At 41.9% G+C, this 27,248-nt stretch overlaps 1 protein-coding gene across 2 annotated transcripts in view; it reads left to right on the top strand.

Moving 5' to 3' along the window:
- Positions 1 to 27,248, top strand: part of LOC127425941 (astrotactin-2-like) — an 829,264-nt gene that overhangs the window by 780,715 nt on the left and 21,301 nt on the right. For both annotated transcript variants that reach the window (XM_051672308.1, XM_051672299.1), the window contains one exon: positions 10,315 to 10,456. In XM_051672308.1, the coding sequence (XP_051528268.1) occupies positions 10,315 to 10,456 (142 nt within the window). The remainder of the gene's footprint in view (positions 1 to 10,314; positions 10,457 to 27,248) is intronic.

Genomic DNA, 27,248 nt, shown 5'->3' with positions numbered 1-27,248 from the left:
TGCTTGATTCCCTGTCCATCATCGATGTCCAGTGGGGCTGGAGTGCATGGACTTTGAATTCAAGTCGTGTTGGTGGATGCATTGAGGATGTTCTGCCTTCTGATGCCCATCTTGGCCTACTGGAGTTTTACTGTTTGCCCTCGCCAGTTCCAGCAGAGAGCCCCCTGCTTGTTTGCAAGTCCATGCAATCATCTTTCTTCTGATATGGTTTTATTCTACTCATCTCTGTGTTTGAATTCCTCGGACCACCTGTCAGACAGAGTATACAATTATTGTGCTGCACTTGGAATTGTGCATCGCCAGTATGTCCATCAAGGGTCACGCCGACATCCCTGCAGATTACCGGCTGATTCCCATGACATCCACCACATACCGGCCATCTGGCCTTCACGCCGTCACCCTCCGACTGGTGAAAGTGATATGAAGCGGGGTGTCAATTTTGATAATCTCAGCTTACTAAAACACATATTTTATTTCACTGCAAAACACAGATGCCGCCATTATTAAGATGGCCCTCATTAATGCACGTTCAATATCGAACAAGTCTTTTATTCTGAATGACTTTTTTATATCACGATCATTGGACTTTTTATTCATCACTGAGACCAGGCAGAATCCTGGCAAACAAATGGCCCTGGGGGATCTAACACCGCCAGGCTGTGACTTTTTAAATTCCCCACGGATTTCAGGACGAGGAGCTGGCATTGCCACTGTTTTTAAAAACTCTTTTAAATGCAGAATGCTGCCTATGGACATGTATTCCAGTTTTGAGGTCCAATTGTTAAAGATTGACATCTTGGGTCCTGCTTTCTGTGCACTTGTGTACAGACCTCCCAGATTTAATAAAGACTTCATCCAACAATTTTTGGACTTTCTCTCTGTACTGGTGTCTCGTGGTAACAGACTCCTGATTCTCGGGGATTTTAATATTCATGTATGCTGTCCATCAAAATCTCTGGTAAATGAATTCATCTCCCTCACTGAGTTAAATTTTGTACGACATGTCACTGGTCCTACTCACAATATGGGTCATACATTAGATCTGGTGTTATCGTATGGTCTTTCTGTGTCCAACTTAGAGGTCTTAGATATTGGCATTTCTGACCATTATTCAGTAATGTTTGAGTCTGTGTCTATGTGTCCTCTCCCTACTTTTTCTCAGCCCTTACATCACTCCCGGTCCATTCGCTCGTCTACTGCTAATCTGTTTTCAGAATTTTATCTAACTTATTTCACAGATGCTGTCTTAGCTGGACTTGAAACTGAATAATTGGTTGAAGCTTTTAATAAATCTTGTACTTTTACACTTGATAATGTCTCTCTGCTCAAGCCAAGGAGAATTAAGGGCGTTTCACAGCTTTGGTTAAATGACATCACCCGCGCTCTCAGACAAGAGTGCAGAAAAGCTGAGCGCAAGTGGAAACGAGACAAGCTTCAGGTCTCTTATGATATTTTAAAGGAGTGTTTAACAAACAATCAGAGAGCTGTAAAGGGAGCTAAAGCCAAGTTTTTCTCTACATTAATCTCTGATAATGCAAATCAACCAAAAGTTTTGTTCAAAACAATTGATTCTATTTTAAACCCAACTAAAAATGCTTTTCTGGACGCCACCCAAGAGAACTGTGAAACATCTTTAAACTTCTTTACTCACAAAATTGAGCAGATTAAAGGTGCGATTGTACCTTCACAATTTGATCAACCATTAATTCCTTCCATGTCCAGCTCCCTGACTCACTTTGAACCAGTAACATCAGAACAGTTAGCAGATGTAGTCTCCAAGATGAAGTGTTCCAGTTACAAGCTGGATATTCTTTCTCCACGCCTTCTTAAAGAAGTTTTCATGACTATCAGTTCCAGTGTGACATCTATAATTAACAGCTCATTAGCTGTTGTTGTAGCTTGGAGTAGTTCCAAGTAGTTTTAAACATGCAATTCTATATCTTTTGTTAAAAAAAAAGAAATAAAAATTTTGGATCCGGCAATACACAACAATTACAGACCAATCTCCAAGCTGCCTTTTATTTCCAAGATTTTGGAGAGAGTTGTTTATTCGCAGCTCTACTCCTATCTAAATACATTTAACATTTTAGATACATTTCAGTTTGGTTTCAGACACTTGCACTGCAATGAATCTGCATTGTTGAAGGCAACTAATGATATTTTACTCTCCATGGATTCAGGTTCACCTGTCATCTTAGTTTTATGAGATCGCAGTGCCACGTTTGACACTATCAACCATAATATTCTCCTCAATCATCTAGAATGTATGGTTGGCATCCAGGGGATGACCCTCCAGTGGTTTTCCTCCTATCTAAAAGAAAGGACGTTCTCTGTGAATTTAGGTATTTTTTCTTCTACTTCGGCTCAATTACAGTGTGGTGTCACTCAAGGGTCAATCTTAAGACCCTTGTTATTTTCACTGTATATGCTTCCTCTGAGCTCTATTTTCAATACATACAGCATATCTTATCACTGTTATGCTGACGATTCCCAATTTTATTTCCCAGTGAGTGTAGACAAGAATTGTTCATCTGAGTATGCCTTAAATTGCTTCAAAGATATTAAACATTGTCTGGCAAACAATTTCTTACAATTAAATGAAAGAAAAACTGAAGTTCTGATTTTAGGTTCCTCTGTCGTACTTACCTGGCCTGATTGCCCAGTTAGGTCCTCTGTCATCGAATGTACAAGATCATGTGAGGAGTCTTGGAGTGATTTTAGACCCATCATTAATTTTCAATAAGCAGATCAGTCCTGTAGTCAATGGTAGCTTTTTCCATCTTAAATCTATTGCTAAAATAAAACATTTTCTTTCCCATAAAGACTTGGAAATTGTGATCCACTCACTTATTTCATCAAGGTTAGATTATTGCAACTCATTGTACACTGGTCTGCCCCAAACTGCGTTATCCCGCCTACAGCCTGTTCAAAACGCGGCAGCTAGGCTTTTAACAGGGTCAAGAAAGAGGGATCACATTTCCCCGGTTTTAGCATCTCTACACTGTCTTCCGGTGAAATTCAGGCTCAATTTAAAAATTCTGATTTTTGTCTACAAGGCACTATCTGGTCTCACGCCCCAATATATCAGTGACCTTCTATACCCTTACTCCCCAACCAGAGCGCTCAGGTCTTCTGATCACCTTCTATTTAAGGTTACTCATTGCAGCTATAGATCTACGGGTGACCGTGCCTTTTCTGTTTTAGGTCCTAATCTATGGAATAGTCTCCCTTTCCATGTGAGGTCAGCTTCATCATTAGCCATTTTTAAATCTTCTTTAAAAACATATTTTTATTCTGTGGCTTTTGAATAGTTCATTGATTAGGTAGAAGTGGATTAATACATGATGTTGTATTTAAATGTTTTTATTTATTTTATTATGTTTTATATTTAACTTTAAATCAATCTGTTTTCAGTGTGTAGCTCTTCAGTTCTTTTGTTGTTTTTGTTTGTTTGTCCCGTGTTTAGTAATATTTTTTCAGTCAGTTTTACCAGGGACAAACTGCTGAACATTCGGCAGCATATACCAGACAACCTTTTCTCATACACGCTATGAGACGCAGGTGAGGGAGACGAGCAGGTGCGCTGGTCAGGGTCTGTTGGCGCAGCTTTCGAACAGTGCTGCCGAGTATTCATCTAGCGAATCTCCGCTCTCTTCCTAACAAAACGGACAAACTACATCACCTCACTCACACAAACAAAGACTTTTCAAACTCTGCTGCCTTGAGCTTCACAGAAACCTGGCTGAGTGAAACCATTCCGGACAGCGCGTTATATTTGCCGGGCTTTCAGCTGTTCAGAGCGGATCGCATCGCGGAGTTAATGGGGAAAATGAGAGGCGGTGGAACATGCTTTTACATCAATGAAAGTTGGTATACAGATGTAACAACGGTAAAGAGGATGTGCTGTCCTAATTTGGAAGCGCTCTTTATTAACTGTAAGCCATTCTACTTGCCGCGGGAGTTTTCCTGTTTATTCTGGTGAGTGTGTATATCGCGCCGAATGCGTGTGTGAACACAGTGCTGCAACAGCTGGCTGATCAAATCACAGACACAGAACAAAAATACCCAGACTCGTTTATTATTATTCTTGGGGATTTTAACAAAGAAAATCTCACACGTGAACTGCCCAAATTCAAACAGCACATTACATGCCCCACCAGAGAGAGGAACATACTGGATCATTGCTACACAACAATAAAGGATGCATATCGCTCTGTCCCTAGACCAGCTTTGGGACTGTCTGATCACTGTCTGGTTCATCTTCTTCCAACCTACAGGCAGAAATTAAAATCAACCAAGCCAGTAGTAAGGACTGTAAAGAGATGGACCAATGAAGCAGAGTGGGAACTACAAGCCTGCTTCGATTGCACGGATTGGAGTGTTTTTGAGGCTGCAGACACCAATCTGGATGAGCTCACAGATACTATTACATCATATATCAGTTTCTGTGAGGATATGTGCATTCCTACTAGGACTTATTTAACATACAACAATGACAAACCGTGGATTACAGCAGAGCTCAGGCAGCTTCGTCAGGCCAAAGAGGATGCTTACAGGGGTGGGGATAAAGTCTTGTACAATCAGGCCAGGAACAGACTGAACAAAGAAATCAGAGTTGCTAAAAGAAGATACTCTGAGAAGCTGAAAAACAAATTTTCAGCTAACGACCCTGCATCAGTGTGGAGTGGCATGAAACAACTCACAAATTACAGGACTCCTACCCCCAATCCTGTGGTGGACCAACAACTGGCTGATGAACTGAATGTGTTCTACTGTAGATTTGAAAGGCCCAATCTCACACCCCACACCCACTCTGACCTTCACTTCACACCAACACCTCCTGCAACGCCCCTCCTCCCCCCTCCTGCTGCTCAACCTGCACTTAAGATCTGTGAAGATGACGTGAGCCAGGTCTTTCAGAAACAAAAGATGAGGAAATCTTCAGGCCCAGATGGCGTCTAACCAGCATGTCTTCAATCATGTGCTAACCAGCTGGCCCCCATCTTCACACAGATCTTCAATAGATCACTGGAGCAGTGTGAAATCCCATGCTGCTTCAAAAGCTCAATCATTATTCCTGTCCCAAAGAAACCAAAAATCACAGGAATTGATGAATACAGTCGCCTTGATGTCTGTGGTCATGAAATCATTTGAGAGACTGGTGTTGGCCCACCTGAAGAACATCACTGGACCCTTTCTAGATCCCCTTCAATTTGCTTATCGAGCAAACAGGTCTGTGGATGATGCAGTCAACATGGGATTGCATCATATCCTGCAACATCTGGACAGACCAGGGACATATGCAAGGATCCTTTTTGTGGACTTCAGTTTGGCTTTCAACACCATCATCCCAGCTATACTCCAGAATAAATTACACCAACTCTCTGTTCCCATGTCTATCTCTTAGTGGATTACCAGCTTTCTGACGGACAGGCAGCAGCTTGTGAGACAGGGGAAACTCACTTCCAGCACCTGTACAATCAGCACTGGTGCCCCCCAGGGATGTGTGCTCTCCCCACTACTCTTCTTCCTCTACACCAATGACTGCATCGCCAAGGACCCCTCTGTCAAGCTCTTGAAGATTACAGATGACACCACTGTCATCGGCCTCATCCGAGATGACGATGAGTCTGCATACAGAAGGGAGGTTAAACAGCTGGCTGTCTGGTGTAGTCAAAACAACCTTAAGATGAACACGCTCAAAACGGTGGAACTGGTTGTGGACTTTAGGAGGAACACCCCAACACTGACCTCACCATTCTAAACAGCACTGTGGCAGCAGTAGAGTCATTCAGGTTCCTGGGCACTACCATCTCACAGGACCTTAAGTGGGAGACACACATTGAAAAAGGCCCAACAGAGGTTGTACTTCCTTCGCCAGCTAGGAAAAAATTGCTGCCAAAAGCACAACACTGGTTTTCACGGCAGTGATTTCGAATGCTCATTGGCTCTCAAGTGTCTCTTGACCATTTGCGACATGCCATATTCTATGATGTATTTGTTTGAATGAAATATAACAGCACCATTACGGAGTGCATCAGGAGAAGATTTTCAGCCATTTAAGGTGCTGTAAGCAATTTTAGCTGTTCTACTTCTGTTGAATAAGCCACACACCCTCTTTCCCCTCAGTGCCTTCAACTGACAACTGCTATGAACAATATGTCATAAAATGTCAGTAAGCCACAACAATTTTCTGAAACCACAATACTATGAGAATGTGCAAAATGATAGAAAGGTTGAAAGCTTCAGAACTTGCGGACACATTTTTGTTTATGTTATTTTTTTCTGTGGTACAAAAAGGTAGTTTTCAGAATTATAATAAAAGTAAACCATGCTATTTGTGTGCAATATTCCAAGTCTTCCGAAGACCTATGATAGCTTTGTGTGAGGAACAGACCCAAATGCATGTCTTGATTCAATGAACATCTTCCACATCCACCATAACACTCCAATTCCACTGTCATTTAAACTAGGGCTGTCAATTATTTTTTATTTAATTAACTGCATAATGTGCCAATTAATATTTGCTGCGAAAGGCCCTTAAATAAAGAAAACATCATATTTAATACTTTAAATATTTACAGTATAAATATACAGTATAATAATTCTGATAAATCAAATACATTTCATTATTGTTACAAGATGAGTAAAAGCATTGATAAGAACAGACAATACAAACAGTGGCTTTGGAAGTCAATATATTGTTTTTTTTTTTTCTTCATATCATTCAACATAAGTATATTATTGGCCTACTCTCGACAGCAATTTACAATTGAGTTTGTCAATCTCATATAAGACGTAGTCCGTCTGAGCTATTTGAAAAGTTTGTGTCTAGGTTCACATGTATCAGACGGAAGATATTGGAGCATCTCAGTCTATTTGTGTTGAATTTAAGTATTTTACATGTAAACAACACTTTTATAGGATGCTGTGTCAAGTTAAAAGTAGTTTGAAACTTTGAAAGAGATCCCTGTATCCTATTTTTCTGTCCAACTGTTTTTGAATGCAAAAATGTGTCGTCTGTTAAAGGCTCCTTATTTACAGTATGCTGTCTTTGGTTTGATGAGGCACATTGCCTGTACAACTCAAGGAGTTCTAGGTACAGCCCACTATATATTTCTATGTTACAGTACCGCCCCAAGCTGAGGCTGCACTGGCTGGCCCATGCTGACTGTGGAATGCACAAAAGCATCAAGGCTTATTATGGAACTTACATATTGTGCAAATTTTCTTTATTAATTTTCATATTATTAATAATACTAAATTAACACATTAAATCAACAGCCCTAATTTAAATATAAAAAATTGCTGCCTAAAGAAGCGTTACAACTGATATGGCTCTCAAGTGTCTTGTGACTGATTGTGGCATGCTAAAGTTTGGATATATCTTTATTAATTAGAAGTGGCACATGTAACACATAATTTCACATTCAAACATCTTCACAAAGAGTCAATTTAATTTTTTAGTCGGATGCAGTAAATAGATAATAGCAAATATAATGGCTTGCCACACACAGATAAATGCATATACAGTAGGGGTTAAAGCAGGCTATGCTTTTCTTGTCATTATGGCCTCCCACAATCTTTTGGATAATGTTGCATTGCATATAGCATATGGAATATTTACCTGGCTTTGTTTTGACCGTCATCGTCACTGGGGAGCACAGGAAAAACATAGTATCATATAGAACATAAGCAGTGTGGGCTTCTTGGAAGAGAGGAAACCGTGCATGAATTTAAGGGCATTCCATCATTGGGATTAATCAACACAGGCCTTTTTGCAGTCATATACTGTATGTGGGGTTGCCATTCCATTCCATTTTTTTTTTTTTTTTTTTTTGTAAAATATACAAATCTTCTTTAGATATGGTGCCCTACAAAGTGAAAGCAATGGGTTTTGGGCAGTGGTGGCTCAGCGGTTAAGGCTCTGGGGTACTGATCAGAAGGTCGGGGGTTCAGGCCCCAGCACCGCCAAGATGCCACTGTTGGGCCCTTGAGCAAGGCCCTTGACCCTATCTGCTCCAGGGGTGCCATATCATGGCTGATCCTGCACTCTGACCCCAGCTTAGCTGGGATATGTGAAAAAAAAAAGAATTTCACTGTATATGTGCAAATGTATAATGTGTGATAAATAAATAAAATTATAAAAAAATAAAAATAAAAAAAAAGGAATGCGTGCGGGAAGCTTCCCTCATATAATACTGCACTTTCTGGGAAAATGGCTAAATCATTCATTCATTCAGACCCCACTTTTTAGACCACCTCTCTACTGCCCATTCTTTGCCATTCCCTTAGGGAGTGCAACCCAGACACATTCTGCCATTTGGATACAGTGCATCCGGAAAGTATTCACAGCACTTCACTTTTTCCACATTTTGTTATGTTACAGCCTTATTCCAAAATGGATTAAATTCATTATTTTCCTCAAAATTCTACAAACAATACCCCATAATGACAACGTGAAAGAAGTTTGTTTGAAATCTTTGCAAATTTATTAAAAATAAAAAACAATAAAAATCACATGTACATAAGTATTCACAGCCTTTGCTCAATACTTTGTTGAAGCACCTCTGGCACCAATTACAGCCTCAAGTCTTTTTGAGTATGATGCTACAAGCTTGGCACACCTATTTTTGGGCAGTTTCTCCCATTTTTCTTTGCAGGACCTCTCAAGCTCCATCAGGTTGGATGGGGAGCGTTAGTGCACAGCCATTTTCAGATCTCTCCAGAGATGTTCAATCGGGTTCAAGTCTGGGCTCTGGCTGGGCCACTCAAGGACATTCACAGAGTTGTCCCGTAGCCACTCCTTTGTTATCTTGGCTGTGTGCTTAGGGTCATTGTCCTGTTGGAAGATGAACCTTCGCCCCAGTCTGAGGTCCAGAGCGCTCTGGAACAGGTTTTCATCAAGGATGTCTCTGTACATTGCTGCATTCATCTTTCCCTCGATCCTGACTAGTATCCCAGTTCCTGCCGCTGAAAAACATCCCCACAGCTTGATGCTGCCACCACCATGCTTCACTGTAGGGATGGTATTGGCCAGGTGATGAGCGTTGCCTGGTTTCCTCCAGACATGATGCTTGCCATTCAGGCCAAAGAGTTCAATCTTTGTTTCTCATGGTATGAGAGTCCTTCAGGTGCCTTTTGGCAAACTCCAGGCGGGCTGTCGTGCCTTTTACTGAGGAGTGGCTTCCGTCTGGCCACTCTGCCATACAGGCCTGATTGGTGGAGTGCTGCAGAGATGGCTGTTCTTCTGGAAGTTTCTCCTCTCTCCACAGAGAAATGCTGGAGCTCTGTCAGAGTGACCATCGGGTTATTGGTCACCTCCCTGACTAAGGCCCTTCTCCCCCGATCGCTCAGTTTGGCCAGGCGGCCAGCTCTAGGAAGAGTCCTGGTGGTTCTAAACTTCTTCCATTTACGGATGATGGAGGCCACTGTGCTCATTGGGACCTTCAATGCTGCAGAAATTTTTCTGTACCCTTCCCCAGATCTGTGCCTCGATGCAAGCCTGTCTCGGAGGTCTACAGAAAATTCCTTGGACTTCATGGCTTGGTTTGTGCTCTGATACTGTGGGACCTTATATTGACAGGTGTGTGCCTTTCCAAATCATGTCCAATCAACTGAATTTACCACAGGTCAACTCCAATCAAGTTGTAGAAACATCTCAAGGATGATCAGTGGAAATAGGATGCACCTGAGCTCAATTTTGAGTGTCATGACAAAGGCTGTGAACACTTATGTACAAGTGATTTTTTTTTTTTTTTTTTTTTTTAATAAATTTGCAAAGATTTCAAACAAACTTCTTTCACGTTGTCATTATGGGGTATTGTTTGTAGAATTTTGAGGAAAATAATTTATTTAATCCATTTTGGAATAAGGCTGTAACATAACAAAATGTGGAAAAAGTGAAGCGCTGTGAATACTTTCCGGATGCACTGTATGTATTTTGGAATGTGTTAAAAACTGATGTGACGTGCATTTGTCTAGCTCCAGAGTTACTAAAATTGGAGGTGTCAAATGTTGTTTTTGCTGCTTGATTTTTTCTTCTCATTGCATCTTAGGTCATGCTTGGAAATGTTTGCAGTATGTGCTGGTCTGTTATTATTTTCCAAAAAGCTGACTTGAAAGTTTTCTTATTTGTTGAACTGCTATTTGCAGGACACAAGACTGCAAAGGAAGACACCACAATGGTCAAAAACCTTAAAATGTCATGCAACAATTTGTAACATATATTAGTCTTTTCTGTCAGGTCTAAAGTAACAAAAAGGAGTTTTGTTTTCCTCAGGGTTAACAGGAATGTTTCTCTCTCGGTTTCAGGAGAGGTCCTGAGTCTCATGGATGATCTTTTCTCAGGCCTGGGCTCCTCATGTGTGGTAGCAGGACGGAGAAGTGGAGAACATCCTCACACTATGGTCTACTCCCTTGTTTTCAAGTGCCTGGAGCCTGACAGCCTTTATAAGTAAGTGTCACAGCAAGCACGGATGTGTTACGGATTCAGTCGAAGATGGATTCCACCAGTTGTTAGTTGTTAGTTCTTTATTTTAATGGTATCTTCTAACGCTACAATTTAAGTATTAATTGACCAAAAACGAAAAATTCTGTCATCATTAATATCTTCAACACTGGCTTTGAGGGCGGGGCCATACGTTTATGTTTATATACATATTATGTATTTGAGTGTGTAAATTTATAAATATATAAATAAAACATAAAATAATAAGATAAGACCATAAAATCTCCATTCGCCACTAACCTAAAACTAGTAAACTAGTAGCACTAAACTAGACAAGTTATAAATCAGCTCTTGTTCTCAGAAATGTGAATATGCAGTTTATTTTGTTGCAATAACACCACAGTTCAAACGATTATCAAAATAATCACAAGGTGAAATATGGCATCTGTTAGATAACAAAGACAAATATCTCATGTCTGTGACAGTCACTGCTTCTTTTTTTATTATCACAAACTCTGTATCAGCTCTTACCTTAGGATGTTTTCTTCCAAATTAGCTATTTTCTACTTGTCTGTGAGCTTGCTTTGGTAAATAATCAAATTTTATATCTCAGACGTCCAGAACAAAATATGCAGTCAAGCAGAAAAAGCATGCTAAACAATTCATCTGCAAAATAAGTTATAGATTACAGATGATGAGGTATTGCACATCATTGCAAAAATATTCACAATATCATTGCGATGATTTTGCTGACGATATAAAATTAAGCAATATCATGAATATCGTGATAAGTAGTGCATAAGTAGTTTAATTTCATGATCCTTCAGGGCTGCACAATTAATCAAAACAAAATTATTATTAAACAGCAAAAGGCTGCAATTAAAGACAGATAAACACGTCTTTTTGCGCTTAAGAACAAACCAGCAACTCACTGATCTGTGCATGCTTATGTTTTTTAGTGTTTTTAGAGCAGTTCACATGCATTGTGAAACCAAAGTACTGCAGGTTGAAGCATTCAAGCAATTTCAAACATTAGTGACCACTACAAGTTATTATTCAAATCTACAAATGCAGCACAGTATAACAGAACAGGAGGAGATAACAGCGTTTCACGAGTTGTCGAACAATGTAAACTGTCAGAAAAATACAGCACTTTTAATGTAAAAATAAAAGCCCCAGGTGAAGGTGAAGTAAATAGGACAGAAATATATTAATTATATATATATATATATATATATATATACACACACACATTTGTGCTCAAAAGTTTGCATACCCTTGGAGAATTGGTAATATATGTACCATTTTTAAAGAAAACATGAGTGAGCAGGCAAAACACATTTCTTTTATTTCTTATGGGATTCATATTCAACTGTAGGTTATAACAGAATGGCACAATCATAAAACAAAACATGGCAACAATGAAAAAATGAAATGACCCCTGTTCAAAAGTCAGCATACCCTTAGTTCTTAATACTGTGTATTGCCCCCTTTAGCATCAATGACAGTGTGCAGTCTTTTGTAATAGTTGTCTATGAGGCCTCAAATTCTTGCAGGTGGTATAGCTGCCCATTCGTCTTGGCAAAATGCCTCCAGGTCATGCAAAGTCTTTGGTCGTCTTGCATGAACCGCATGTTTGAGATCTCCCCAGAGTGACTTGATGATATTAAGGTCAGGAGATTGTGATGGCCACTCCAGGACCTTCACCTTTTTTTGCTGTAACCACTGGAGGGTCAACTTGGCCTTTGTGCTTAGGGTCATTGTCATGCTGGAAAGTCCAAGAGCATCCCATGCGCAGCTTTCGTGCAGAAGAATGCAAATTGTCTGCCAGTATTTTCTGATAACATGCTGCATTCATCTTGCCATCAATATTCACAAGATTCCCCGTGCCTTTAGAGCTCACACACCCCCAAAACATCAGTGAGCCACCACCATGCTTCACAGTGGGGATGGTATTCTTTTCACTATAGGACTTGTTGACCCCTCTTCAAACATAGCGCTTATGGTTGTGACCATAAAGCTCTATTTTGGTCTCGTCACTCCAAATTACAGTGTGCCAGAAGCTGTGAGGCGTGTCAAGGTGTTGTCGGGCATATTGTAACCGGGCTTTTTTGTGGCACTGACACAGTAAAGGCTTCTTTCTGGCAACTCGACCATGCAGCTCATTTTTGTTCAAGTATCGTCGTATTGTGCTCCTTGAAACAACCACACCGTCTTTTTCCAGAGCAGCCTGTATTTCTCCTGAGGTTACCTGTGGGTTTTTCTTTGTCTCCAGAACAATTCTTCTGGCAGTTGTGGCTGAAATCTTTCTTGGTCTACCTGACCTTGGCTTGGTATCAAGAGATCCCAGAATTTTCCACTTCTTAATAAGTGATTGAAGAGTATTGACTGGCATTTTCAAGGCTTTAGATATCTTTTTATATCCTTTTCCATCTTTATAAAGTTCCATTACCTTGTTACGCAGGTCTTTTGACAGTTCTTTTCTGCTCCCCATGGCTCAGTATCTAGCCTGCTAGATTTGTATATTATAAAGAAAGTGATAGAGAAACATTTATTTGTCCTAGTACTGACAATTTTGGAATGAACTAACACTTTCTGCAGGGACAAAGTTCAAACAAAGCCTGAATTACATGCTTTCAAAGAGAATAAATAAATAAATAAATATTTATGATTTTTTTTTTTTTTAACCACATACAATATTATTTATGAATACTTTTTTTATTATTATTATTTTGGGGGTTAGGTTAACTCATCTTCATGAAATGTAAAACCTATTTTTTTATTATTATTATTATTTTATAAATGTTTAAGCTTCTTTATGCTGCTCTTTTCCAAAATTAGCGGAAAATAGTGACCACAGTTCCAAAAAAAAAAAAAAAAAAAAAAAAAAGAACACCATAAAAGTATAAGAAAAGTTGCCCTCATGCGCTATATTCCAAGTTTTCTGAAGACATGTGGGTCTCCACAGAAGCAGAGTAAGGTCTGCGTTAGGTTCAGCTAAGGTCAGAGATGGCAACATGCCATTTTTAATCTAAATGCAAACCCGACTGAGATTTGAGAGCTGAGATGTTTGTTTGTTTTTTTTTTTTTTTTTTTTTTTTTTTAAATTACAACTTCCATCTCTGTTTCTCACACAAAGCCATCATATGGCTTCATACAGCTTAATAGAGCAAGTGTCATATGGACTACTTTAATGATACTTTCATTATACTTTTTTGTCATTTTTGAAGCTTGACAGATGTGGTTAAACTGTTGTTGGATTGAAAAGAGCTGAAAATGTGAAAATACTGTATTCTTCGAAATTTCTACAAAATCATATATTAAAATTTGTGGGTGAATTATTTCTTTAATGTTCTATTTTAGAAAACTTAGAAAACTTAGAAACTGAAAATGTTTTGTCTGAAATCCATGTACAGGGTTGATTTTAACCCTTCTTTGGTCTTGGCGGAACTTTCAAACAGATTTAGAACCATTTTAAAATACAGGTCAAAATGAAGTGGTTGCTGGTCTTAGCTGGTTTAAGATGGTTTACTGTAGCTGGTCTAACTGTTCAGTGATGAAGACATGAAGACAAGAAAAAAAACAATACAGTTGTGTTGTTGTCTCTCCATTTTCATCATGAGCAAGTGCGACTCGACAAAAATGTTTGCTCTGGTGGAGTGGCATTGCTCTGCCATACCCCGTTATTGGTGTTCATTCAAAGCAGATATTTTATTTGTTTGAAATATGGCTCTTTTTCTTCCTCCCGGTTTCATGGAGCAGTACTGCAGCTGACTCATATTAACATCAGTGTATTGTGGGCTCAGCAGCACAGAATTTCTCAATAAAGAATAACATGGTCACACTGAATTAGTCTGATCAGACAGTCTTCCTCATCTGTTGCTGGAATAATTTCAGTCCCATGATGTACCGGACATAAACTGAGGACGCACACCACACGAATGGAAGAGTATTTCTCAGATGAGGCCATTTAAAGTGGAAATCACTGACATAACTTATTATTACCCATGACAAATGTATTAACCTTTTATGTTTAGGTAGTAGTTAATTACGAGTCATTTTAACATTTAAGGTACTTTCAGGCTTGGTTCGATTGCTTGGACTGAACCAGAGTTTGTTTCCTCCCCCATCCCCCTGCCCCTCTGGTCTCTGTTTACATTATATTATTTGGGTCTGAACCACGGTCCCATTGCGTCATCAACATGAGTACAAGCAGCAGCTGTTTACCACTGTAACTAGGTAACAACTCAAGAAGACAACAGCTTTGCTGTGTTATTGAAGTACCCATATCTTTGGATGTACCACCAAAACTTTACATGCACAGAACGACAATTATGTTTTATGCAATGGATGCATTGAATGTGCAATGATGTGATGCATGTTAGCGTCTGGATGCTACGAGCCTGTGGATGAGTTGCAAGAGATGTGAAGAATGTGAGCTTCTCTCTGATGGTGATTTATTTAGTGACAAGCAGGTATGAGAAATGCATAATACCATAATAATTGCGATCGGGAGCCTGCAAAGTTGTGAACTATATGTCATCACAAGCTATACATTTCTGCGATTTGGTACGATTGTGTTCATATCACCAGTGAAGCCTACCAGAGTTAACATGAACCATACCCTAGACCACCTTTTCAAGTGGAATTGGGTGCTGTTCCCGGGTGCACACCCGAGTTCGGAAAACAGGGTTCACATCATCCAATCGAACCGAACTTTGACGACATTCGAACCCGGGTGCGCACCAAAAGTGCTAGTGTGAAAGCACACTTATACAGTTTTCACCTTACCATATGTGTTGGACTTTGCTAAGCCCCGACTTAAAAAATGTGACAGACCATTCCTACCTTGATAACTGTTGCTGTCCACCTTATTTTGAGACAAGCTTTCTCAGTTTTCTAATGTACACCGATGAGCCAAAACATTATGACCACTCACAGGTGAAGTGAATAATGTTGATCATCTCCTAACAAGGCCACATGTCAAGGTCTGGGAAGATTAAATGGTAAGTGAACAATCAGTTGGACGTCACTTCCTGTTGCTGCTGGTGCCTAGCTCGAGTCTGTGTTTGTAGCCTGCTAGCTTTTTTAGCATCGCTTATCTATCTGTTTTCAGCTTTTAATCTTTAATTACTGCCATTTTTCAGCGCGCATCAGGTTCCCTCCCCCCATTTTTCTTTTATCGCAATTATACTGCACGCATTTTACAGCGTGCACCCATTTTCTTCTTTGTGTTAAATGGATTATCGCATCGATCTCAAAGCACCGCTTATCAAGAGCAACCATAACAACAAACAATTGCGTGAGGGATTTACATCAATCCCAAACCCTCGCCGCTCAGGAACAACCAACAACGCTAGTGGAGGTCAGTGAGAAAGAGAAGCCGGTAGATACTGTTTCAGATGCGGGTAGTACAGCGAGCAACACACACACTTTGGTTCCGGCTGTAGAGACCCCGCAGCAGGGTGTTTGGGTGACTTCTCAGCAGCATACTCGCTCAGCAAAGCGACACCTCTCTCCCATTCATGTTAGGGTTTCCAATCGATTCTCCCCACTCAGTGATGCACCCACTGAGAATCATGTTGAAATAGCCTTGGTCATAGGTGATTCTATTGTAAGGAACGTGGAAACAGAGACTCCAGATCACCATTGTTAAATGCATTTCCGGGACTCGAGCGTCTGACATCAGATAAAATTTACAAGTGCTGGCTAATGCTAAATGTAGATTTTCTAAAATTGTTATTCATGTTGGCACTAACGATATCCAGCTTTGCCATTCGGAGATCACTAGAGATAATGTTAAAGAGGTGTGTGAACTTGCAAAAATGATGTCAGACACTGTAATATGCTCTGGCCCCCTCCCTACTCGTCATGGTGATGAGGTTTATAGTAGATTAGTGTCCATGCCTACGACCACAGAGGTCATTCACGAGTCTCTGCCAGTGTTCACGAATGGCTGGATGTCTGAGTGGTGTCTGGAGAATAGCATAGGATTTATAGACAATTGGAAGAGTTTTTGGGTTAGGCCTGACCTGCTAAAGAGAGATGGACTCCATCCCTCCAGGGAAGGTGCTGCTCTCCTCTCTAGTAATTTGGCTCATAGTCTTAATAGTGATAGTATTTGACTAACTGGGGCCCAGGTCAGGAAGCAGACAAAATGGCTAATCCAAATGTCTGCTAGCTGACATCACACAAGTCGCATAAACTACAACACATAGAGACTGTATCACCTAGATATCATATAGAGACTGTGTCTGTTCCCCAAATTACCAAACACAAATCCCTCACTAAATCATTTAGAAAAAAATTGATTAAGGTCAAACTTTAAAAAAAAAAAAAAAAAATTTAAGAAAAACATCATATAAAGATAGGGCTACTAAACATTAGATCTCTTTCAACCAAAGCATTAATTGTAAATGAAATTATTATAGATCATATTTTACTTAATCATACTTAGATCATACTTAAATCGGAGGAATATATTAGTTTAAATGAATCTACTCCCTCATGTTATTGTTATAAAAATTAGCCTCATCTGAAATGTTGAGGAGGAGGTGTTGCTACAATTTACAGTGACATTTTTGGTGTTACTCAGAGGACAGGATATAAGTTTAAGTCTTTTGAACTAATAATGGTTAATGTAACCGTCAGATACAAATAAAAAATCTCTGTCGTCTTTTGCCCTTGCTACAGTATATAGATCACCTGGCTTTATTCTTGACCTTATTTCCTTCCTTATTTCAGATCTAGTAGTTACTGTAGATAGAGCTTTAATTGTTAGTGACTTCAACATTCACATATAATAAAAATGACACATTGGGATTAGCATTTATCGATATTCTCAACTTGTTTGGAGTCAAACAAAATGTGACTGGACCAACTCATCTCCATAATCATACACTAGATTTAATTGTCATATGGAGTTGATGTTGATACTATAGAAATTCTACTGCAAAGCGATGACATCTCAGACCATTACCTTGCCTCTTGTATGCTGTGATCAGCTAATGTTACTGAATCTACACCACGCTGTTGTTCAGGTAGAACAATTCTTTCGACCATTAAAGATAGCTTCACTAATAATCTTCCAGATCAATCTCATACACTCAGTAAGCCCCAAAGTCTAGAAGAACTTGATGATATAACAGAAAATATAAATACAGTCTTCTCTAGATAGTGTCACCCCCCTTCAATTAAAGAAAATTAAAGAAAAAAAGCCCTGCACCATGGTACAATGATCTCATGCTCTCAAGAGAGCAGCTCGGAAAATGGAACGCAAGTGGAAGAATACAAAATTAGAGGTATTTCGTGGTGAATGGAAGGATAGTGTCTGCAGCTACAGATAGGCACTAAAAGCTGCCAGGTCATCATTTTTTAGCAAACTCATAGAAAATAACCACAACAATCCTAGGTGTTTATTCAGTACTGTGGCTAAATTGGTTAGGAATAAAGCCTCAACTGAACCAGATATTCTGTCACAGCACAATAATAATGACTTCATGAATTTCTTTACTGATAAAATTTAAATAATATTGGAATTATGCAATCATCTGTCACAGTACCTCAGAAATTTTTGCTGTCATACGGTAGGTCATGAAGAGCTAACAGAACTTATCAAAACATCAAAAGCCACAACATATGTTAGGTCCATTGCCAACTAAGCTCTTAAAAGAGGTATTCCCTGTAATCTCAGAACCTCCTCTTAATATTATTAACTCCTTGCTATCCTTAGGGTATGTCCCAAGAAACTTTAAAATGGCAGTTATCAAACCGCTTATTAAGAAGCCACAACTTGATCCTGGAGAACTGGATATTATAGACCGATTTCAAATCTCCCATTTATGTCGAAAATACTAGAAAAGGTTGTGTCCTACAAATTATGTTCATTTCTACAGAGAAATAGTATATATGAACAATTTCAGTCAAGATTTAGGCCACACCACAGTACAGAGACTTCACTTATCAGATTTACTAATGACTTGCTCTTATCATCTGATCGTGGCTGCATTTCTCTTCTAGTGCTTTTAGATCTTAGTGCTGCCTTCGACACAATAGATCACGATATTCTCTTGAATAGGCTAGGCATTTGTGGACTTGCATTAGCATGTTTTAGGTCCTATTTGCAGACCGCTACCACTTTGTCTGTGTAAACGAGGAATTGTCAAATCAAACAAAAGTTAAATATAGAGTGCCACAGGGATCAGTTTTAGGGCCTCTGCTTTTCTCCTTATATATGCTTCCCCTGGGAGATATTATCAGGAATCATGGAATAAGTTTCCACTGTTATGCTGACGATACTCAACTTTATATTTCTTTGAAACCCAACAAATTTCACAATTCTCCAAATTAGCAGAGTGTGACAATGAAATAAAAGATTGGATGGCCAGAAATTTCCTTCTACTCAATTCCGACAAAGCAGAAGTACTAGTTATTGTACCAAAAAACCTCTAAAAATAAGCAGCTAAAATATAATTTGACTCTCGATGGATGTACTGTTACATCGTCTTCAACAGCAAAGAACTTAGGTGTTATATTTGATACCAGTGTCATTTGAAAATAAAATTTTCAATGTTTGTGCAACAGCATTCCTCCACTTAAGAAATATTGCTAAGTTACAACACAAGCTCTCTGATGCTGATGCCAAAAAACTAATTCATGCGTTCATGACCTCAAGACTAGATTATTGTAATGCATTACTGGGAGGATGTCCAGCAAGTTCAATAAGTAAACTTCAATTGGTTCAAAATGCAGCAGCCAGAGTGCTGACTAGATCAAGAAGTATGATCATGTTAGCCCCCTTTTACCGTTGTTACATTGGCTACCTGTTAAATTTTGTATTAATTGTAAAATTCTGTTAACTACATACAAAGATTTTAATGGTCTAGCTCCACAGTACTTAAGTGGCCTTCTACCATGCAATATTCCATCACGTTCATTACGATTGTAAAACTCTGGCCTGTTAATAGTTCCTAGAATTTCAAAATCCACAAAAGGAGGTAGATCCTTTTCCTGTTTGGCTCCTAAACTATGGAATAGTCTCCCTAACACTGTTCGAGATGCAGACACACTCACTGAGTTTAAGTCTAGACTAAAGACTCATTTATGTAGCCAGGCATACACCTGATTTATTGTTCACCACACAATTAGGCTGGTTTAGTTAGGTCTGCCGGAATCTGAAACACAGATCATGATCTATAACTCTGCAAAAAATTGAATGGCATCTATGCTAATATTATTGTATTTGTTTCTATGTGTAAAGTCTGAAAGGAGGTCACGAGAGCAGGATCCAAGTGCAGCGAGTTTTAATGATAAATGAATAAATCAAAATACAAAACAGGGTAAAACTGGGGAACATGAAGCAAGAACAAAACGTAAACAAACAAGAACTAACCGGGAACATGAACTTGAGAAACACATGCATAAACATAACAACTCACAAGGACTGAACAGAAATCAGGGCATTATATACACAAGGGATAATGAGTTAATGAAACACTGGTGAGGATAATCTAGGACAGCTGGCAGTGATGAGGGCAGGGAATTATGGGAAGTGTAGTCCGGGAGGAACAGATGACGGGAGAAACACAAAGCAAACAACAGTGAATCGTGACACTATGTCTCAACCTCGGGACTCCTATCCCGAGGTCACCAGTGCCGGCTGGATCCAGCTCCATTCCTGCTTGGTATCGGAATCCACTGCTACGTGTCTCTGAGTGATGATGACAAAATGCAGCCGGTGCCAGCCAGACATCACTTCAGTCTATTACGATGGACCTCACTGGATGAACTGATGCCAACTCCAACCATAAGACATGGGATACTTCATATGCCATTGCCTGAACCTTGGACTTAGGATAGACCTCACCAAAATTACCAGCTGGTTGAACTGCGAAGCACCTCACTGATCTCGGCCTGCATCACCTTGGTCTAATGATGAACTACTCTCTTAAAATGGAATACATAGACTATCAATTAATTGCCAGCAAAAGCCTTCATGAGCCAACTAACAAAGGACAATGCATCTATATGAACTTCTGCAGTTAATCCAGGATGAACTTCTAATAAGACATTAGTCATTAATCTTACAGTTCTTACAAAATCTTTGTTTAAACACTGGCCCTTAACACTTACTTAGTTTACTCATTTTAAAACATGACTTGCACTGCACATAAATAAGTAATACTGGCATTACATTCATGCTGTTAGCCAGAGGGGAACTGGCCCCCACAGTGAGCCTGGTTTCCCCCAAGGTTATTTTTCTCCATTAACCAACATTTTATGGAGTTTTGTGTTCCTTGCCACAGTCGCCTTCGGCTTGCTCACTGGGTTTCTAAATACAATTATTATTTAATTACTTATTTTTATATACACTTCATAATCGTATTTAATCAAACTACACAATGATGACTCTAAAATTTTACATATACTACGGTTTCATTTTGTTAATGCATGATTTTCTGTAAAGCTGCTTTGAAACGATGTGTGTTGGGAAAGGCGCTATACAAATAAAAATTACTTGACTTCTTGTAGTCAACGTGTTGAATGCAGGAGAAATAGGCAGGAGTAAAGACCTCAGCGACTTTCACAAGGGCCAAATTGTTATGGCCAGATGACTTGGTCGGAGCATCTCTGAAATGGCAAGGCTTGTGGAGTGCTCCCAGTCAGCAGTGGTGAGTACCTACTGACAGTGGTCAGAGGAGGAACAAACCACAAACCAGCGACAGGGTGTTGGGCATCCAAGGCTCATTGATGCACTCATCAAAGGCTATCCCGTCTGGTCCAAACTGACAGAAGGCCTACTGAGGCACAAGTCACAGAAAATGTTTTAAGTGGTTACGAGAGGAATGTGTCACAACACACAGTACATTGCACCCTGCTAACTGTGGGCTGTGTAGCTGCAGACCAGTCAGAGTGCCCATGATGACCCCTGTCCATCGTCGAAAGCACCTACAATGGGCATGTGAGCATCAGAACTGGACCTTGGAGAATTGGAAGGAGTTCGCCTGGTTCAATGAGTCCTGTTTTCTTTTACATCACGTGGACAGCCGTGTACGTGTGCGCCATTTACCTGGGGAAGTGATGGCACCAGGATGCACTGTGGGAAGACGACAAGCATGTGTAGGGAGTTTGATGCTCTGGACAATGTTATGCTGGGAAACCCTGGGTCTGGCCATTCATGTGGATATCAATTTGACACGTGCCACCAACTTAAACATCGTTGCAGACCAGGTTAACCCCTTCATGACAATGGTATTCCCTGATGGCAGTGACCTCTTTCAGCAGGATAATGCGCCCTGCAACATTGTACACATTGTTCGGGAATGGTTTGAGGAACATGATTGACTTGCACATCCACTATGTATTGATTATTTGTGGGATTTAGTTTCGTAGATCAACAGTGTATTCCTTGATAGTTGCTTTCACAACTGGTCTTTATCAAACTAGTTTGCTAAATACTAGAAGATAGTGTTTTCTAAATAGCATTGTTTTAGGCTGTTGTTGTACATTAGTAGTTAACATTAATGTAATAAATTTCACAAATATAAAGACAAAGAAATGTCCATTGAATCACAAATAAACTCACATGCCGAAACTTTGACGGCAGACAGTGAAAGAGCGCTCCTTTGAGGGAAAAATAAATCACAGCCACTGACACAGCTTGGCACGATAAACCTGATTTGACCCATACTGTGGCGTAAATTATGAGATGCTTGAATTATGCATATGCTTTCAGACGTTCAGGGTCCAAATCAGTTTTTAGTTATAGATTCACTCTTTTTTAGGCCAAAACAATTCATATAACTTTAGTACATATATCTTCTGACCTTGTCTCCACAACCACATTCAGTCATTTAAAACAGAACTGGTATATTTCAGAGTTTGATTTTTCATCAAGTAAGGGAACAACTGAAAACAAACCTTTAAACTGAGGGAAATATCTATTACGCTCTTGATGTCTGGAAAAGCACACCATTAAGAGACTGTTTGAACTATTTAAGTTGTATTTATTGTCAAATCTATAAATTATTATATTAAACCGATTTCTGTTTCCCAAATGGCGAATGTTAAGATTAGCATACAAATAAAAAAAGAAATCCTGTTTAAGAAGTTTAAATACAGCCATATTTGGAGCATCCAATCCAACTTGACTTTATGGCTGCATTGTTGAGCCAGTGTTTTTTTTTTTTATTTCATTGCCAAGACACATATTTTCAAGTTTAAACCACTGTTGAAAGCCTGCCTCAAAGTAGTGATTTAGCAGAGCTTCACTGTGAAAATATAATCTCGAAGTAAAATATTTTTGGTAGAAATCATACAAGAAAAGTTCCCTATCTGTCACTCACTCGACGTTGTGTCGATGTAGTGACACTAGGGATCACTCTTGGGAGCCCCAAACACCTCTGCTTTTTTGAAAAAAGGCCAACGAGAATTGGCGAGTGAAATTTGCATGCCACTCCCCCGGACATACAGGTATAAAAGGAGCTGGTATGCAACCACTCATTCAGATTTTCTCTTCAGAGCCGAGCGGTTCTATTCATTGAGCTGAATTAATCCACGGAGTTCATTCACCTCTCTGTGCTGGATTTTACAGTGCATTTCTGCGGCTTCTCCCCCTCTGCATCTGTGGTTTGCAGAGAACGCCTCTGGGCGCTTCGGCAGAACATTTAAAAGAGTATATTCTAAAAGAATATATTTTCTTTCTGAAAGAGCGGCACACATGGAATGTCTTTTTAAAGACGGGTCTTTTTAAAGATGCCTTTCTGTTTGTGTGTTATTCCTGGTTGCGGTCGTTATCTCTCCACTTCCGACGGCCACGATCGATGTCTTACGTGTTTGGGCACTGCCCATGCGGAGACATCGTTCGTGGATGAGTCATGTCCTCATTGCGAGAACATGACCATGGCAATGTTGCGGTCACGGCTTGCTTTCGTAAGAAAGCAAGCCACCCCAGCGGCTCCCCGCACCGGACCTTCTACCTACAGGTTTGAGGCCGCGTCGGTTAGCACTGGGGGCGATTTGGGGACATCAATGAGACCACCTCCACAGGGTATCCCCCCACGGACCTCCCATTCCCCAGCACGCTCACTCGCCCCGATCGGGCTCTCGCATGAGACCAGCGATTCATCTCAGCGCGAGTTCGACTTCTCGTTCGGAGCTCTGGAAGCTAATGAGTTATATAGGGGCAGTGGTGGCTCAGCGGTTAAGGCTCTGGGTTATTGATCAGAAGGTCGGGGGTTCAAGCCCCAGTGCCACTGTTGGGACCTTGAGCAAGGCCCTTGACCCTATCTGCTCCAGGGGTGCCATATCATGGCTGACCCTGCACTCTGACCCCAGCTTAGCTGGGATATGTGAAAAAAAAGAATTTCACTGTATATGTGCAAATATATAATGTGTGATAAATAAAAAATAATAATAATTTAATTAATTAAAGGGCAGCATCAAAGAGCCTGGCTTCCTCCTTTGGGAACAGTCGCCCAGCCTCACGCCAATGCAGAAATGACGGATGTGCTTTCCCAGGTAGCTGTGAGCATCGGGCTAGAGTGGAACCCTCCACTTTTCCCTGAACCCAACGATTGGTTCCACCCCTGTTCCTTTCTTCCCGGAAGTGCATGAGGAGCTGACAAGATCATGGGAGGCACCTTTTACTGCCCGGTCCCGGTCTTTCAGCTCCCCCGCTCTCGATACCCTCGATGGCGGAGCGGCCAGGGGGTATTCAGAGACCCCCAGGTGAACAAGGCACTCCCGTCCGAGGCCTGTAGATTTACGTTATCCCTGATGGCTAGAGCCTACGGTGCCGCTGGACAAGCCACCTCTGCCCTGCACGCCATGGCTCTCCTGCAATTACACCAAGCCAAGGTGCTAAAAGAACTGCACGAGCATAGTTCTGACCCGGGATTAATGCAGGAACTGCTCTTGGTGACCGACCTCGCTCTCCGGGCGATGAAGATCACGGCACGGTCTCTCAGGCAGGCGATGTCCACCCTGGTGGTCCAGGAGCACCACCTTTGGCTCAACTTGGTCGAGATGGGAGAAGCGGACAAGGCACGGTTGCTTGACGCCCCCATTTTCCATGTTGGCCTGTTTTGCGACACCGTCGAGGACTTTGCCCAGCAGTTCTCAGTGGTGAAGAAGCAGACGGAGGTTTTACAACATATCCTGCCCCGGCACGGCTTAAGTCACCGCACCTTGTCTGCTCGTCACCAAGGGCATCCTCCTGCAGCACCGGCTCTGCCGCAACCCACCCCTGTTGCCTCAGGAGTTGGACTAAGTCTTGATGAAAGCGCGCCTCAAAAACGAATGCTCACAGTTGGTGCTGAACTGTCTGAAGGCATTCAGACAGAGAACAGCAGTTCCACTGAAACACTTTCAGAGGCTCCTGGGCATATGGCATTCTCAGCGGTGGCCACACCGCTCGGGTAGATGCATATGAGACTGCTTCAGCACTGGCTTCGGACTCGAGTCCCGAGATGGGCATCACATGATCATCACACCAGTCTGTCGCTGCCTCTTCAGTCCTTGGACCGACCTAGCATTTCTATGGGCTGGGGTTCCCCTAGAGCAGGTCTCCAGGCACGTTGTGATTACAACAGATGCCTCCAAGATGGGCTGGGGCGCTGTATGCAATGGGCACACTGCCACCGGCTCTTGGACTGGCCCACAGCTGCGTTGGCACATCAACTGCCTAGAGTTGTTGGCAGTACTGCTCGCCTTGTGGAGGTTTCAGCCGTTGATCCAGGGCAAGCACGTGTTGGTCTGGACGGACAACACAGCAATGGTAGCTTACATCAACCACCAAGGCGGTCTACACTCCCACTGCATGTCTCATAACTCGCCCGCCATCTCCTATTCTGGAGTCAGCAGTGTCTTAAGTCGCTACGAGCCACTCACATCCCGGGTGACCTCAACACCGCAGCGGACACGCTGTCACGCCAGGTTACCCTCAGGGGAGAGTAGAGACTCCACCCTCAGGTGGTCCAGCTGATTTGGAGTCGAAATGGTCGAGCACAGGTAGACCTGTCTGCTTCCCGGGAATCCTCCCACTGCCCGCTTTGATACACCCTTACCGAGGCACCTCTTGGTATAGGCGTGTTGGCACACAGCTGGACCCCTGGACTACGCAAGTATGCATTTCCCCCAGTGTGCCTACTTGCACAGACCCTGTGCAAGGTCAGGGAGGACGGTGAGTAAGTCATCCTAGTAGCACCCTACTGGCCCACCCAGACATGGTTCTCGGATCTCACACTCCTCGCGACAGCCCCCCCGCCCTGGCAAATTCCCCTGAGGAAGGACCTTCTTTCTCAGGGATGGAGCACCATCTGGCACCCACGACCAGGCCTCTGGAATCTCCACGTCTGGCCCTTGGACGGGACGTGGAGGACTTAAGTGGCCTACCGCCCGCGGTGGTAGACACGATCACTCAGGCTAGGGCTCCCTCTACGAGGCGCCTGTATGTATGCCTGTAAGTGGCATCTGTTCACTAAGTGTTGTTCTTCCCAATGGGAAGACCCCCAGAGATGTGCAGTCGGATCGGTGCTTTCCTTCCTGCAGGAGATGTTGGAGGGGTGCCTGTCCCCCTCCACCTTGAAGGTGTATGTAGATGCACGATGCAGTAGATGGTAAGTACTTGGGGAAGCACGACTTGATCATCAGGTTCCTGAGAGGTGCTAGGAGGTTGAACCCCTCTAGAATGCGCCTCGTTCCTCCGTGGGACCTCTCTGTAGTCCTTCAGGGTCTACAGGGAGCTCCCTTTGAGCCCTTGGAGTCAGCTGCGCTTAAGACAATCTCTTTCAAGACTGCCCTCCTGACTGCACTCTCTTCCATCAAGAGGGTAGGGGACCTGCAAGCGTTCTCTGTCAGAGAATCTTGCCTGGAGTTCGGTCCAGATTACTCTCACGTGATCCTGAGACCCTAACCGGGTTATGCGCCCAAGGTTCCCACGACCCCTTTTAGGGATCAGGTGGTGAACCTGCAAGCGCTGCCCCAGGAGGAGGCAGACCCTGCCTTGGTGTTGCTGTGTCCGGTGTGAGCTTTACGCATCTATTTTTATTACACGCAGAGCTTTAGAAGCTCCGAGCAGCTCTTTGTCTGCTTTGGTGGACAGCAGAAAGGAAGCGCTGTCTCCAAACAGAGGATCACCCACTGGGTCATTGATGCCATTGCTATGGCATATCAAGCTCAGGACATGCCATCCCCTGCGGGGTTACGAGCCCACTCTACCAGGAGTGTGGCAGCCTCCTAGGCCTTGGCCAGTGGCACCTCTTTGGCAGACATCTGCAGAGCAGCGGGCTGGGCAACACCCAACACCTTTGCGAGGTTCTAAAATCTCCGGGTTGAGTCAGTTTCGTCCCGTGTAGTGGCAGGCACAAGCAGGTAAGTTCTGGGACAGCTGGCCGGGTGTACCACTTGCGCATAGCACCTTTCCCCTCCCTTGAGGGAAAGACGTGTGCTCTTGACTCCCAGTAGTTTTCACAGACTGTGATCTCTAGATGACTTCCTCCTTAGCCCTGTGGCAGTCGAGTTTGCAGAGAAACTCACTGCCGGCTCAGTAAGTGTGCTGGTAAGGCCCTGTACTGAGGTAGGTGCTCCGCGTGCGGTGGTTCCCCATAGGTAACCCCATGTGTTATATCTTCCATAAAATCGTTTCCCTCTTGGTAAACTACGTCTTCCTTGAGCAGAGGGCCCTCTGCTCTGGTCGCCATGCCTGTAGAAACTCCTCCCCCCTTGGGTAGGACCTACCATGCGACTCTCCACATGACATACTTCCGACAAGATTCAGTAAGACCATGTGATGTATTTC

Source organism: Myxocyprinus asiaticus, chromosome 3 (genome assembly GCF_019703515.2).
Source record: "Myxocyprinus asiaticus isolate MX2 ecotype Aquarium Trade chromosome 3, UBuf_Myxa_2, whole genome shotgun sequence".
NCBI lineage: Eukaryota > Metazoa > Chordata > Actinopteri > Cypriniformes > Catostomidae > Myxocyprinus > Myxocyprinus asiaticus.
The sequence above is the reverse complement of the archived record's forward strand: the minus strand, read 5'-3'. Positions and strand labels throughout refer to the sequence as shown.